The sequence below is a fragment of the Rissa tridactyla genome, chromosome 1 (assembly GCF_028500815.1).
Source record: "Rissa tridactyla isolate bRisTri1 chromosome 1, bRisTri1.patW.cur.20221130, whole genome shotgun sequence".
NCBI lineage: Eukaryota > Metazoa > Chordata > Aves > Charadriiformes > Laridae > Rissa > Rissa tridactyla.
In genome coordinates, this window is record NC_071466.1 from 14,891,017 (window position 1) to 14,905,325 (window position 14,309).

General features: G+C 39.2%; 1 protein-coding gene across 10 annotated transcripts; it reads right to left on the reverse strand.

Annotated features, from left to right (window-relative positions):
* Positions 1 to 983: 983 nt before the first annotated feature.
* FAM76B (family with sequence similarity 76 member B) lies at positions 984 to 14,135 on the reverse strand. 10 transcript variants are annotated; one of them, XM_054181256.1, is made up of 10 exons: positions 13,986 to 14,133; positions 13,370 to 13,434; positions 13,017 to 13,071; positions 11,355 to 11,510; positions 10,598 to 10,794; positions 8,545 to 8,592; positions 8,268 to 8,348; positions 7,448 to 7,580; positions 4,214 to 4,315; positions 984 to 3,569 (listed from the first exon to the last, which is right to left on the reverse strand). In XM_054181256.1, the coding sequence occupies exons 1-10, from the start codon at positions 14,109 to 14,111 to the stop codon at positions 3,480 to 3,482; spliced, it is 1,053 nt and encodes a 350-aa protein (XP_054037231.1). In that variant the 5' UTR covers positions 14,112 to 14,133; the 3' UTR covers positions 984 to 3,479. The 10 variants fall into 10 exon arrangements, with proteins under 10 accessions (XP_054037231.1, XP_054037220.1, XP_054037251.1 ...); XM_054181245.1 differs by having other exon boundaries at positions 7,448 to 7,583; positions 13,986 to 14,132; XM_054181276.1 differs by lacking the exon at positions 13,986 to 14,133 and adding an exon at positions 13,571 to 13,794.
* Between the last annotated feature and the right edge of the window lie 174 nt (positions 14,136 to 14,309).

A 14,309-nucleotide genomic window follows, 5' to 3' on the forward strand; every position in this document is an offset into this window, starting at 1 on the left:
TTTAGGGACTCAATCTGTGACATGGCCAGCTACACAACCTTCACCCGTGTCACACGGAAGCTGTATCTAAACTAGGTACCACACATAGTTTTGCCTCGCTCTCCGATTTGAAAATAAATGGCTCCAAAAAGAGCCCTTGCAAATTTGCATTAAAATAAGGCTAAGAACAATTCAGTATTAGAACAGCATATTATTCATTATTATAACTAATAAAAAATATACACTGTTTTAAGAGTGGGGCTCTGAAACCCAAAGATTCCGCCCTTCTAGATCATTGCCTTGACCAGAAACTACAGAATCTTACTCTCTTCTTGGTTTGGGTTTTTTTGGGTTGTTTATTTGGTTTTTTTTCACGAGAAGTACTCTGCTGGCCTGTGGAAAGATGAAGACTTGATTGCTGAGAAAAATATAAAATGAGACCTACAAATTGCAGCACAAGCGCCTCTGAACACCAGGAGCCACCGCGAGCGACAGCACGTTGGTGTCGGCACCCAACCCCTCCCCAGCACAAGAAAGGGAACGGACACAGAAATTATCAACGTCACTTCAAATCTCAGGATCACCTAATCGCACACAATGCATATAAAGGACGAACAACCTTACAGTTTACAGATTAAGACCAAAATTCAGGTAGTTTTAAATGTGAGTGTGGATGTTAATCAGAATATAAAAAGCCTGTTAAAGGCTTTATTAAATGTCACTAGATTTCAGTTAAACCTTAACAGTTTCTTCTTCTTCTCTACAAGAAACTATTTCTATGTATTGTAATCCAGTTGTAGAAAACCAAAATATTTTCTTGAGAGAGATTAATCTGAAGCTCTATATTGTTACGATTTGTAGACAGCCCAAGGTCTCTCATCAACCCAGAAATCTAAATACTAAATGCAACTATTCCGCATTTTTTTGGCCACAGACTTTGTGAGTGACATAGCGCGAAGGATGAGCAAGAAGTACGAATCTTTGAATAATTTTAAAGGGACAGATTAATGTTTTGACAAGATTTTATTGTGAAACGTTGGATTTAGAAAAGGTACAAAATGTCAACGGTCAGATGTGTGCCAGTACAGTATTTCAATAGTCTATACATGTGGACAGCTGAATAGCTTCACTGCAGAACGCGTATTTAGACATCCTATCTAAAAGGGGGCCGCGATATTCACAGGCTTAAAATACATAAATAACTTGAGCCAAAAGGGCCATTACTGGTCAATGCTAATCAACATCCGGAAACAGGCTAAAAAGCACAATACAGTACAACAATCTCCTCGCAGATCCACGTTTAAAGAACATCAGTTTATTATGTCAATGATCTACAGCTCCAGGACGCTATTTTCAGGACTGGGATTCAGTTGGCTACTTTACAACTTTAAAAAAATTCATGTTAAAAATGAGATTTATGGAAAAAAACCCGCAGGTATTTAATTAGAACTAAATACTGTGAAGCCCCTAAAAATTTTTTGGATTGGGATTTATAAAGTCAATTACTTCTAATGTAGAATTTCTGTTTGTTCCTTTAAAATGTCCTTATTGCAGCTTGAACAGGAATCATTAAGCGATCTTAATTCAAACATTTCAATTTGCTATGTATTTCTGTGTTTTAAAAACATGAAGCAAACATGGGTTGCCATTCAACTGGAAAAAAACCCAACAGCATCAAAAGACTAACTCTGAATTAATGAAAGTCATAAATTTGTATATTAAAAAAAAAAAATAACAACATCCCCAAAGTATAGCCGCATTCTCTACCCTAGTTTAGCAAGTTTAAAGAGCATTTATAAACATAAAAAGTTGATTTTAGGGTATAAAAATACACGTACACCATCCGAAACAACCTAGCTTGATTTTTTTTCAGTAGTCTGTCACTGCTGGAACTTGTTTGAACTACTGAAAAGGTGTTCATAGTTCAGTACGTGGACGGTTAGCCAAGGAACTTCAGATTTTAGTTCTTTAATTAACAGGTGTGTAGCTTATTCTACATAATTAAGCTTACTGAAATATAAGCAGTTACCCTGTTACCAACCAGTACCCAGAGCTGAACTAAACCTTTACTTACATTGAGTCCACTTCTTTTATGCTGATTCGTAACTCACCTTCCTGAACAGAGACCCTGGGGGACACTAAATTATGCTTAATAGAAATTTCTGAATATGACTAATGTCCATTAGGAGCAGAGCTAAACTTAAACTGATGTAATTTAGAATCAAAATCTACTCAAAACATTAAAACAGCCCACCCTTCGACACCACATCCACTCCCTTAATTAATTTCAAGACCATTAGTTTTGGCTACTGTTTTCTCATTGTGTTTCTTTACTGGGGGATGAGAATCTTGCAATTCATTACGAAGAGTCACCAGAAGTTACAACCAAGTACATCAAAACGGACAATGGGGAATACGTTTTTTTTAAAACTTTGAGTCTGTATCACCAATTAAGGATGTAACATTGGGAGTACAATGTCTGCTATGGAATTAAAATTAGCGCTGTGCCAAATGGGAAAAAATATATAAACAAACCCCTAAACCCCAATGTGGCAAAAAAAAACATTTTGTTTTTTGTTCAGGAAGTGTTTGGCATGAGCAGCACTAACAAAATTCTACACCTCACAGACACAAGCTACAAAGGTTATCTAAAGCCAATACTCACTGTCCATCAATTCGCTAGCTCTTAATGCTGCTTCAAGCACTGCACTAGCCACTTTGATCTTTGTTTCAGATTCCTCTGTACACACATTTATATTTACATAAAACATTTATTAAACATGATTTTAAAACATAAAAACCTTATGTACAAAATACCAACATTCCTATAAATAAACAGTTGGAGAAAGGCACTTGCAAGAAAAATCTACAGTAAATCTTACAAAAACCACACTGCCTCTGTTACTGTACAATAGATAATCTTTCGGTAAATCCCTATCACAAGAATGTAAAACACTAATTACTTGTTATAACTAAGAATATAACCGTTACAGGTGTATTTACACATACATATATGCCTTTTTTTTTTTTTTTAGTTTCACTTGAGAGCACCATGATTTCCATTCTAAATTTATATTTTGATACAAAGTAAAAGAACAGTTGCCAGAAACCAGTGTTCAGTGTCACTGCAGATTGATACACTTTTGGCTGACAGTGTAGCTTAAAAGACTCAGTTGCTGCTTTGTAAAAAGTACACCTAGTTTGTTATTGCATGTTGTCCGTTTAGAGAGAGCACTGCCATGTTCTCTATGCAATTGTTTAATACTATTGCTGGCAAAAAGTTTCCAATATCAAAAAAATAAAAACATTCTTCAAGCCAGTTGAAGTATTTCATCTGAACAGTAACTAAAAAAAGCTGCATATTAATTATAAAAACGTGTAGGAAACATGCCAACTAATCTGGTGTGCAAAAATATTTTTTCCACTACACAGGATTTTAAGGGCTTCACAGAATTACTCAAATTTCCATTGAGTAGCAAACCCCATGAATAACCAGTTTCTCAAGGGGATGTTAGTATGCTCCCACTTTTATCAAACTTTTTACCCTTTGACAATGCTGCAACCTGTTTGAGTAGTTCTCTGTTTTTGGCCTGCAATACAGATAAAAAAAAAAAAAAGTTTTATGAATTACTGAAACATCTCAGATAGTAGCATCACACAGTAATTTCCTGTTGCATTTATAAAACAAATTATCAAAACGTACATGCTGAGAATATTCAAAGAGATAATGATCACTTTTCAAAGATTTGTATATGCTTTTTGATATGCATATTCCTTCTTTAACAGAAAAGGTAACCACATTTCCTCTATTGCAAAATTCAGTATCTGAGGTACTGCACTGAGTACCTGCTCAGTCTGTGATTTCTAAGGCAACTAATTCAGGCTGCTTTAACAACAGACATTTAAGCGTCAACTGTGTTATGCTGAGCGGTTAAATCAGATCAATAGCACACTGACAACTCATTAAATATCAGAGAAGAGACACAAAAAATAACCTTTGAGAAAGAATGTGAAGTAAGCCTCTGTCTCTTAAAAGTTAGAAAGTAATTCATACAGTGAGTTTAATTCATATGGAGACTGTCAGTTGACTGTAGAACTGCTGTACAATGCATCCAAAGTTAAATGTGGTAATGATCATGCAGGAACTTGGTATTATTTCATTGATGTGAGTGAACAGCCTGTATACATAATTCCATCTGAAGTATTTCTCAAGTACCAATAAGCAATTACTCACCTGCAACTGTTCCACAGTTTCCTTGTGAGCTTTCTCCATACTGTTCATCTTTGTCCTCAAGTTAGACTCCTGGTACTGGAAGTCTGCCTTCAGTTCTGTCAACTGAAAACACAAATTCTATGAAGATCCTTGGAGTGCTACAGTGTACATCTTCTAATCAATCTGTGAAATCTTATGGAAGCCTCAGGGATCTCAATAAACACTATATTTATTTACTATTGTAGTATTGACAGCTCAGCACTTGAGAAGTAGCTTGAAAAGTAAGTAAATCTACTTTATATGAAGAAAATAACTGTACTTGTATAACTATATTATTTGCTCAGGATTTGGTATACAGAAGGTTAATTGTCAACAAAAAAAAAAATTCAAACACAAGACCAATGACTTATAATCTTAGCTGTTCTTTCAGCTGTGAGATACTTATCGCAATCTTCAGTTATGTCTCTTCAGTTATATAGTACGGTAACACATGAAAAATCTTCCATACAAAGACAACAGAAAGGATTCCTTTCTGTCCTTTTACACTACACTTTGTCTTAAACAGAAATACACATTCCAGAGTTTCACTGCTTCTCCATCCACAACAGTGAATTAAAGTGTGTTATTAGAAATGTGTAATTTAAAATTACTTCATTTATAATTTAATTCTGAGGGCATGGTGCAGTATTGCTGCCACTGGGTCTCTCCCGAGACAGGCAGAGGTCCAGACGACACAGCACTAAAGAGGTGTTTCTAAATTGTCGTATATTCTTCTATCCATGCAGCTGAATGCTTCTTCCAGAAGCATATGCAGCTGGGTGAACCACTAACAGTTTGTTGTATATGGACCCAGAAGTTCTAGGAACCACTTCTTTAAAAAGTCTAGTTCCTCAAAGCATCCCAGATTCACCTGGCTATTTTGAACCTCTCCAGTCAATTTGGACTTATGAGGAAATGAAGCCTCTTTGCTAGCAAAGAAGCTCGCTGTAACAAATCAGAACATACATTCCTAAAATGACCACCAAGACTGCCATTAGGATATGTCAAATCACACGTAGTGAAACAAGGTATTCAAAACTCTGAACCAAGGTCTTCGGAACTCTGAACCAAACAGTCCTAAATAAAGCACGGGTATTTTCATAGACGCATACATGCCCCACTGTACCCAGACTGCTGCTCTAGATATGTACTCAATAGGTGTTGTAAATTACAGGGGATCCAGTACAAAAACCACATACCACAAACTAAGTATCAAAAAAACTAGTGGCAGTATTGCACCATAGTAAAGTGTGCAACTAGATGAGCAAACGCACTACCTGTGAACATTCAGCAAACTGTGGTCCCTTCCTAAGGATCAAGTCTCAGAGCCCTGCAGTAACGTCTTGGTGTCTCACTAACATCTTGTCCAGAAAGCGAAACAAGGCTAGGACTGCAAACAATAAGCACTGTAACAACATGCCTGAGATCCTGACTCATAACCAAAAATGATGAATGAGGATTGCCTGTAAAGCTGGGGTACCGAGTTGGTTTTGCTGCCATACATTATACACTTCAAAGGTTTTTGTTTTGGCGTGCTCCAAACTGTTCAAATGCTGTCCCTACACAAATTTTGAGACAAGATCTTAACAGGAGTCTCCCACAGGTCTGGCTCAAGCTTTTATCCCAGTACAGGACTTTAAATTTACTGTCTCACAGTCAAAAAAACCTCTGCAGTGCATTCATTTGTTGTATTTTTTTCAGCTACCCAAACATTGTATGATGTGTTCAGCTTTTCTCCGCCCCGCAGCAGCTGAAGAAAGTATGTGACATTCTGGAAGTGAGTAATTCATGCCTTGAAGGAGTCTTTAAGTTCAAAGTACTCTGAGGTCAAATAAATAGTTTTAGCAGTGGGGATATTAAAATTATTAGATGCTCTCCCATGGAAACATCACAAAACAAATTACTGCAGTGGTTCCGCAGAAGTAGGTGACATTTCCTTGCCTAACCCTTTTGTTAGCTCTGCCTACTAGATCAAATATAAAAAGAAGTAAGTAAATTTCCTACTGAATCATCATCTTCTACTGGCTTTATAACAGAGAGATCAGGGCCTTAATGTCTGTCCTTTGAAGAAAATACCTAAAGCAAATCCATGACAGACTGTTCAGCTCTTTCACATCAACTATTTAAAGGCTTGAAATAGCAAGTACTTCCAACACTAGGTATATTATAACACTGATATAAATGAAAAAAGGTTCAATATCCTTTACAAAACACATTGAAGCGTAGAACTTAAAATACTGAACTATGGTTTAAAAGTGGAAACATCCTCCTTTCAGGATCAACGAGCCTTTCTCAACCATCAATGTTTTGATAGACCACTATGCATCTATAATCAAAATTTCACTTGAAAATATAGTACATTTATTCTTAATACAATTCCATAACGTACTGAATCCTGAACAGACACCCCAGAGCCACCGTTACAGACAGTGCCTTAAAAGCTTCTAGTTAATCAGATGGCAGAGAAATAAGCTCTAGTAAGGGCAAAGTACATATTTGTAGTTATTTCTCTTTTCTTGTTAGTCCTTAGGTTGTTTGAAGGGCAAATCTGTTGTATGAGTTTCACTGAAGCCATTTGAGCCCGGCTATTTTGCTAACTTTTGTTGACTGCCAGGCATCTACCCCAAGGTTTTCTTCTAGTCTCTGACCATACACAGAGACGTGATAACCTAACCTACATATATGCTACCAATCTTTTAAAATTAAAACACTTAATATTCATACACTGTGCATGTAAATTTGGATGCAGACTCATTAATTATGGCTATAGTTGCTTTAGTTAAAAAATAAAACAAACCTATCCTAAACTCTGAACCGTTACCACTCTGAATCCTCCTCTTATCTTGTGTGTCCATCAGCCTATGTAGGTATTCAGGATCTTTGCCATGACTCAGTTTAGAATACATAAAACATACAAACCACCGTCTCACATTTTATCCATCGCCTGTGTCACACAGCCCAAGTAACAGTGAACCAGATGGCTAGTTTCTAGATGGCTGAAGTGAGGCAAGAAAAATTCCTCTTTGACTTGGAGCCAAAATATTATTCATGATAGAAAAGTCCCAAACGTGTCCTTTAAATGGTAAGATCTGGTCAGTTGCTATACAAAAAAATTGTATCTGATTTTTGTTTTATGTCACCATTTTGACATTGTCCGGAGTCTACAAAATAGAAAACAAAATTATTACATTATAATTAAGCAGGTGCACCTTTTACCTTTTTATCTTTTTCTAAAATAGTCTGATCTCTTTGCTGCAGAAGACGTTTAAGTGACATTACTTCTTCTTTCAGCTGACTTATGAGGACAAAGTTGTCGGTTCCTCCACTGTCTGCTGACTGATTTATAGAGCTACTAAAAATAAAAAACAATAGTTACTTGCAACATCAACGGGAAAAAACAGTAACTTTTTTTTAAAAATTCAAATTGGATAATTAATAATTCCACAGACATCCTTAAGGACTAATGCAAAAAAAGTATGTACCTGACAGAAATGGATGCAACTGGCAAATTACCTTACTAATGGCACACATTACATACACCTGCAGAAATATAATTAAGTATTAGCTTTGAGGGGGACAAATACCTTTTGACTGAAGCAGCCACTTTTATTTTTATTCCAACTGTTTAGCCAGAGACAGAATAAAGATTCAGTCTCCCACATTAAGGTTCAAAAGACTTCTCTAGATACCAGGTCAGCTTAAAGCAGCAGATTCAACACTGCATCTAACTGACAAAACACCGACGTTAAGGAATACTGTTTCATTGACAACTGTTGCCTCATACATAAACTTTATTTAATTTTACCCCAAACAGCTTAAAAGCAGGAACACAGTGCCAGTTTTCTGCTAATAAAGTCATTTATTTGACTGACAGCACTCAGATGCCACCCAATAATGTGTCTGTCTGGACAACAGTTTCACCTCCCTCATTCTTCAGACAAAAACAAACAAACAAAAAAAATAAAAGAAGCAACTGGCCACACATCAGTGCTCTGTCTGGTTGAAATGGCTCAGCTTTACGAAAATATAACTTTACCTATCTCCATTTGATGGCTTGGATTCCAGTTTGGGTTTTTTCTTTGGAGTTTCATTCTGAATAGCTGCAGAGGATTTATGGCTGAAATCAAACAAAATGTAAACCTAAAGCCTCATACTATATAACTCTCTAATATCACCATTTGGTACATGTAAAATAACTAACTCATTCTCCTAGCTGGAATGCTAGAGACTAGCCAGCAATGCAAGAAAAAAGTCCTTTAAATGAAAACTGCAAGATAAATTAAAAGGTAATTAATAAATAGTATCATATTTACCTCTGTTTCCATAGTCCCTGATCTTGTTCTGGACTCAGACTGCTGATTCTGAAATATGTGAAACATATTTGGTAACTGACCAAACATGCCATTATTGCTAAGTTTATGTGAATGGTTATCTGTACTTGAGAAAAATCCACACCCCCCCATTATTTTTTTTAATAAAGTTAACAATTATGAATTTTCAATTAGACAGTTGTATTATCTGTCATATTCGTGATCACTCTATAATGTGTCAGGATGCTATAAAAATATTTCTTGGCTAAATGTTTACACTATTGTAAGACACAAGGGGCAGACTTCCAGACTGATGGTTAAGCCTTTTTGTTGGTACCTCCCAATTTTTGTGAACTTTATATTGCTTATCTTGTACTGGGTACACTGGTCTAAAGCGGCGTTCCTGGGATTCCCATGCTGCCATATGAACATTGCCTGAAGTGGCGCTTATGTGATGGCACAAGAGCAGAGCCAAGTTTTGGACCCCTGAAAGTAACTGCCTTTCAGGTCTAAACAGTTGTTTCCAATAATTTCAAAAGCAACTAAGAAACACCACTGATATAGGAACGGTAGAATGTAGAAGATTGCACTCAATGAAATAGTTCAATGAGTCTCTATTTCTACCTCATTGCCTCATCTTAACAATAACTGAAAGGCATAGGGAAAAGGAGTCGCATTTATTGGACCAGAAGCAATGGATCCATGGCAGCCTATAGAAAAAAGGTGCCAAACCAGGTACATTATGATCTTTATAGAGATACGCTTACTTCTATAACTCCCAAGGATATTACAGGTTCTATTCTGTAGCAGAGAGCAAAGTATTTTTTATTTAATCCTTACTTTACCTCTGCCACATACATTCAATTAGATTTAGCTTGTTGTAACTCCATTTTCAGCAGAGATTTGAGAGAACAGGAACAGTACAATAACTCTCTGCCTGACAAGAGTCATTTTCTTCTTCAAATTCCTAAAAAAAACCAACTTATTTTTCTTTTTTAAGTGAAAGTACACGCATTTCTCTTCTCCTCATTCCCAGTATTATTCCAGTTTATTTTACTTCTATCTTTAAGTCACACTTAGTCAGGCAAGTTTCAGTCAAGTTAGAAAATCATTAGCACTAGAAAAGTGAAGCTTAGAATTAAAGTGATTGTGTGTCTGGGGTCAGGGTCATTACCATTGCAGCCGTAGTATTTACTATCCAACATAAAAATAAAATAAGTAGCTCTGAAGTTACGCTGCCATAAGCCTACCAATGAAAATAAGAATCATGAGGACTATTATACTGACATAAAAAACAAATCAATTCTGTGATTTACGACTAAGTAAACTGTGTATGTTCGTTAAGGTTGGTACGTTGTCTATGCCATGGCCACGCTGAAAAACCTTGCAGAAGATGGGACAAAACTGTGTGAAATGTTACCAGAGTGCCAGTAACCAAACTGACAGTGTTACTTTCCCATGTCTGTATGACAGCCACTCACAAACTGCCAATTCCAGAAAGATTTGGTTATAAAAACTAGTAAATAGATAGAAACTGGTCCTACACTCTTAGTCCGAGGGTGGTGCCACACCGTTGCTTCTGCTTCTCCATTTAACTGCAAGTATGTGCACACAAACAAGTCAGAATGAAGTAAGCTAGGGCAAGGATTCTGAGCAAAGTAGCTGCTCTGCTAACACACGCTTTTAACCCATGTTAAATGCACATAAAATAGCAGTTACCACACAGCAGTTACTGCTTAGAAAGCCAAATTCAAGTTTATCCCTAAGTATCTTGTTTCTGTGGCCGCTCTGTGGGTTTCTTTTCTAGACTTGTAACCAATTTTAACATTGACCAGTCTGATGATCACCAAGAATTGCTGCTTTTTGCTGATCTCCCTTCATCCAAACTGTAAGAATACAACGATTTTGACGGACCATGGAAGAATGACATTCTGCTACTGCTTCTGATGCCATGTTTTAAACAGCATTTCTTAATTCCTTTGATTTGATCTCAGTACTAACAGAACACAGAAGAGAAAGAGGTACCAACAGCTACTTTAATTGTTGAAATACTTACTTATGATGACTGCTGCTGTGACGATGATGATGGTGGTGATGGTGGTGGTGTTTTGAATGATGCTGGTCTTTTTCAGTAAGCGATGCAGATGAGGAGTTCGAATGTGACGATCCTAGGCTCTTCCTCTGTTCTTTTGTCTTCTGTAGCACTCTCTTGTAGGACAGTGTGCAGAGCCAACACAACAACTTTCCATCAACCTTTTGGGAAATAATTCATAGCAGTGTTTTTTTTCCAAGTATATTTGAGCTAGGAAAGATGTACTTAAATATTTGCAAGAAAAATTTGTTTCACTTCATCTGTTATCTCTGGGGAAAATCCAGACATCTCTTTGGTACGGAACAGTACTACCATATCTCCAATGTATGCACGTTATCTTTTAGTAAAGTCAATATTACTCCATTTCTTTTTGTCATTTAAAGTTATGCTAGAAAGCAGTCTTAGCAGTAAACAAAACATAAAAAATAAAATCGAAGCACTGGGAACTATTCAGCTGCTTAACCTCTTGTTTCCCAGCTACAACTGTCAGCTTACATTTAAGCTTATTTTCAAGAGTGATTTAATTTAAAGTAAGTTAGCTCAGTAGCTAACGTAACAATTGCAGGTTGCAAAATTTAATTCAAATATTGTAAAGAACAGCACAGCAACTTTAATCTAATATTAGTGAACTTAAGATACGTTCCTGTTAATCTTTCTCTTTTGAAGAAGGAACATGGTCTGCTGTCAGCCTAAGCCATTACAACCATGGAATAAAGCCTACCTTCCTTCTTCCCTCCTCTTTTCGATCAAAAGCACACTGCTGTTTGCACTGTTCACAGGTCTGCGGTGGGCCATACTTCTTCTCCGAGTTGGTGCAACGCTGACATTTTGTGCCAATAAATGCTGCAATAATGTTACAATACTGACAAGGCTTGGGCTGAAAAAAAACGTAAGATGAACTGAAGTTAATACATTTAGAGTTTCTGTAATGAAAACAGGTACTTCAAATCACACAATGACACTTCTAAACTACTAGAGCTTCATATAACCTATCCTAAAGAACCTTTTACCTACCATTTTTATCTTCAATAATAAACTTTTCCCCTAAAATGATGCTGCTTCAATGGTCAAAACCAGTCTGAACTTCCATGAAACCTCAGATACATATTCAATGAAAGAAACACATACAATGGGATTGCTCACCTCCACCCCTGCTTCTTTTTAATTTTTTTTAAAATATGACATTTTTTCTCTGTTTTACTAAAGACATTACTAAAGAAATTACTTTAAAAACTTTAGAAAAAGAGTAATCAAGTCATTTTTTAGACTGGAAGTTTCTGAAAACATCCCTCTTCCTTCATCATGGATTTGATAACTCTGCAGTTCCAAGATTAGTATCCTGATCCCTGCAATTCTGCAGGAAACTTAAAAAGAAACCCAAAAACACAAACAACAAAAAGCTTCAGATGCCATCAGGTCAGGATACCAACTTTTATATCATATGCTCAACTAGAATAATATGCCGCTGGAAAATAAAATTGCTGTCAGTTTTCATAGGTTAGAAATGGCTGATTATCTTCAATGCGGTTCCTTTTTTTGATGAACTACTGATAAAAAACATTGTTTGATCTGTCCTGCACTTCATTTTGCTGTATTTTAAGCTTTTAAAAGAATGTTCTTTGTTCAGTTTACATTTACGTTCACAAAATGCCTGACTACATACCAACAGCTGTTACATTTCTCAAATAAGCTGAATTTCATCTAATATGGTGTATGTCATCAAGACATATAGAAATTATGCACTTTTGTTTCACAACAAGATTACCTTGATACCGCCTATAAACTAGTATCTGCAGGGCGCTCAGATACAGTGTGTGTATTCACGTATTTAAAAAATTCATTCTTCTAACAGAACTGAAGCTCAAATTCAAGACGAGAAGACACAAAGTAACACGCATACAGCTAATACTCATCTTTTCTACTTAATAGCTTAACATGATTAACATGCATTTAAAATTTTAAAGACTTACATAATATAAACTATGTGGTGCTATTAGATTTTCACATTTACCACTCATTAAGAGCACAGACAGCTAATGGTCTTTCTTCCACCAAGCGTGCGTTTATGAGAGTATGTGAAGAATAATTCTACATGCATAAAGTGAAATAACATTGGTTTTGCTGTGAATGGCTATATTATTCATAACTGTTATGCTATACATATAATCGCAATGGATTTCAATTTGAAAAAAAAGGAACTGTAAGCCACGACGGAAATCGAGAGCTGCCAGTAATTGTCACCACCCTTCCGAAAGGTAATTTTTTTTTTTTTCCCCAAAAAAGAATATAAGAAGTGTAGCTGCAAGACAGCTTTTTTTTTTTTTTTTTTTTTCAGTTTAACGTGTGAATGAACTTCGATGTTTAGGACTAAGAGCCTACTCACCGTTCCAAACTGCTTCACGTTTTGGGCACACTTCTTGCATATCGTATTGGTTTTGCTAAAGACAAAATCGCATAATGTTGAATTCAGCAACCAGTACCCCCCTTGACATTCCTCCCCAGGCAATCACAGGACGGCGCTGGGGCAGACCCGGGCTGTGGCGAGCGGGTAACGGCAGGTGAGCGCATCTTAAGGCTGTGCCGGGTTTAGGCGACCCGCCGGTGCCGCCAGAGCAGGGGGGCGGGTTATTTTCCTGCGGTTCTGCCCTTTTTAGTGTCTCCCGGGGGGCGAATTTCTGCCTTTACAGGCAGGAAAGGGCCGTTCCTCCCCCAGCCGGGCTCGGCGCCCTGCCCTACCTCTCCTGCTGGAACTCCGACCGGCAGTAAGTGCATTTCACGATGGGGTGGGCGATCCGGCACTCCTGAGGGGAGAAAAGCGGCGTTACTCCCCCCCGCGCTTTTCCCCACGGCCCCCAAACCCTCGCACCGGCCCCCGCCCTCAGGGGGGTCCCGCCGGGGCCGGGGCCGCCGCCGCCGCCGCCCTCCTCCCCGCCGCACCTTGCAGAGCTGCTGGCCCTGGGAGAGCTCCTCGAAGGGGTAGCGCTGGTTGCACTTGGTGCAGGCGTAAAGAGCCGGGGCGGCCGCCGCCGCCGCCATCCGCGGGGCGGACACGGGCGGGCCGAGGGAGGGGAAGAGGGAGGTGCCGGGGGGGCCGAGGGCCGGAGCGGCCGCCCAGGAGCCGCCCCCGCCGCCTGGGGAGCGCAGCCCCGCCGCCGGCCTAGGCCCAGGCCCCGCGCCCAGCCCGCGCCGCCGCCGCCGCGCCGCCGCCCCCTTGTCTCGGTGTCGGCATCGGCGTCACCCCGCGCGCCCCCCCCCCCCCCCCCAACCCCCCGCCCCGCTCCCTCCGCCCCGGGCTCGGGGCTCTGGTGGCAGCCAATCAGCGCCCCGCGCCAAACCTGCCTTCAAAACTCACCGCCCAATCGCCGCCCCTCGCTGGACCCGCCGCCGCCAATCCCCTGCTCCGGTGATGGGGGTTGATTGGGTGACGGCCAGACGGCGGCGCTGATTGGGCGGCCTCGGGCGAGTTCTGCTTCCCCATTGGCCGGGGGGCGGGGGCTCACTTTGACAAAGACCATCCTCTTCCGCCGCCAGCCCTCCGCGCGTGCGCGGCAGGAGCCGTGTGCCCGCGGCCGCTCGCTCCTCCCACACGCCTCAAGCGATTGGCCGTAGGAGGCCGCACCGCCTCTGTTGTCTCGTCCCCTTCGATTGGCTGAAAAGCGCCCTTCTTATTATTTTA

Bases quoted from the DNA above. Each gene is read 5' to 3' on its own strand.
- FAM76B (XM_054181245.1), bottom strand. From the start codon at position 14,111: ATGGGGAAGCAGAACTCGCCCGAGGCCGCCCAATCAGCGCCGCCGTCT. The intron at 13,435-13,985 runs GTGAGTTTTGAA...TTCTCCCCTCAG, and splicing joins CGAGGGGCGGCGATTGGGCG to GAGTGCCGGATCGCCCACCC. The intron at 8,349-8,544 runs GTAAATATGATA...GTTTGATTTCAG, and splicing joins CAGGGACTATGGAAACAGAG to CCATAAATCCTCTGCAGCTA.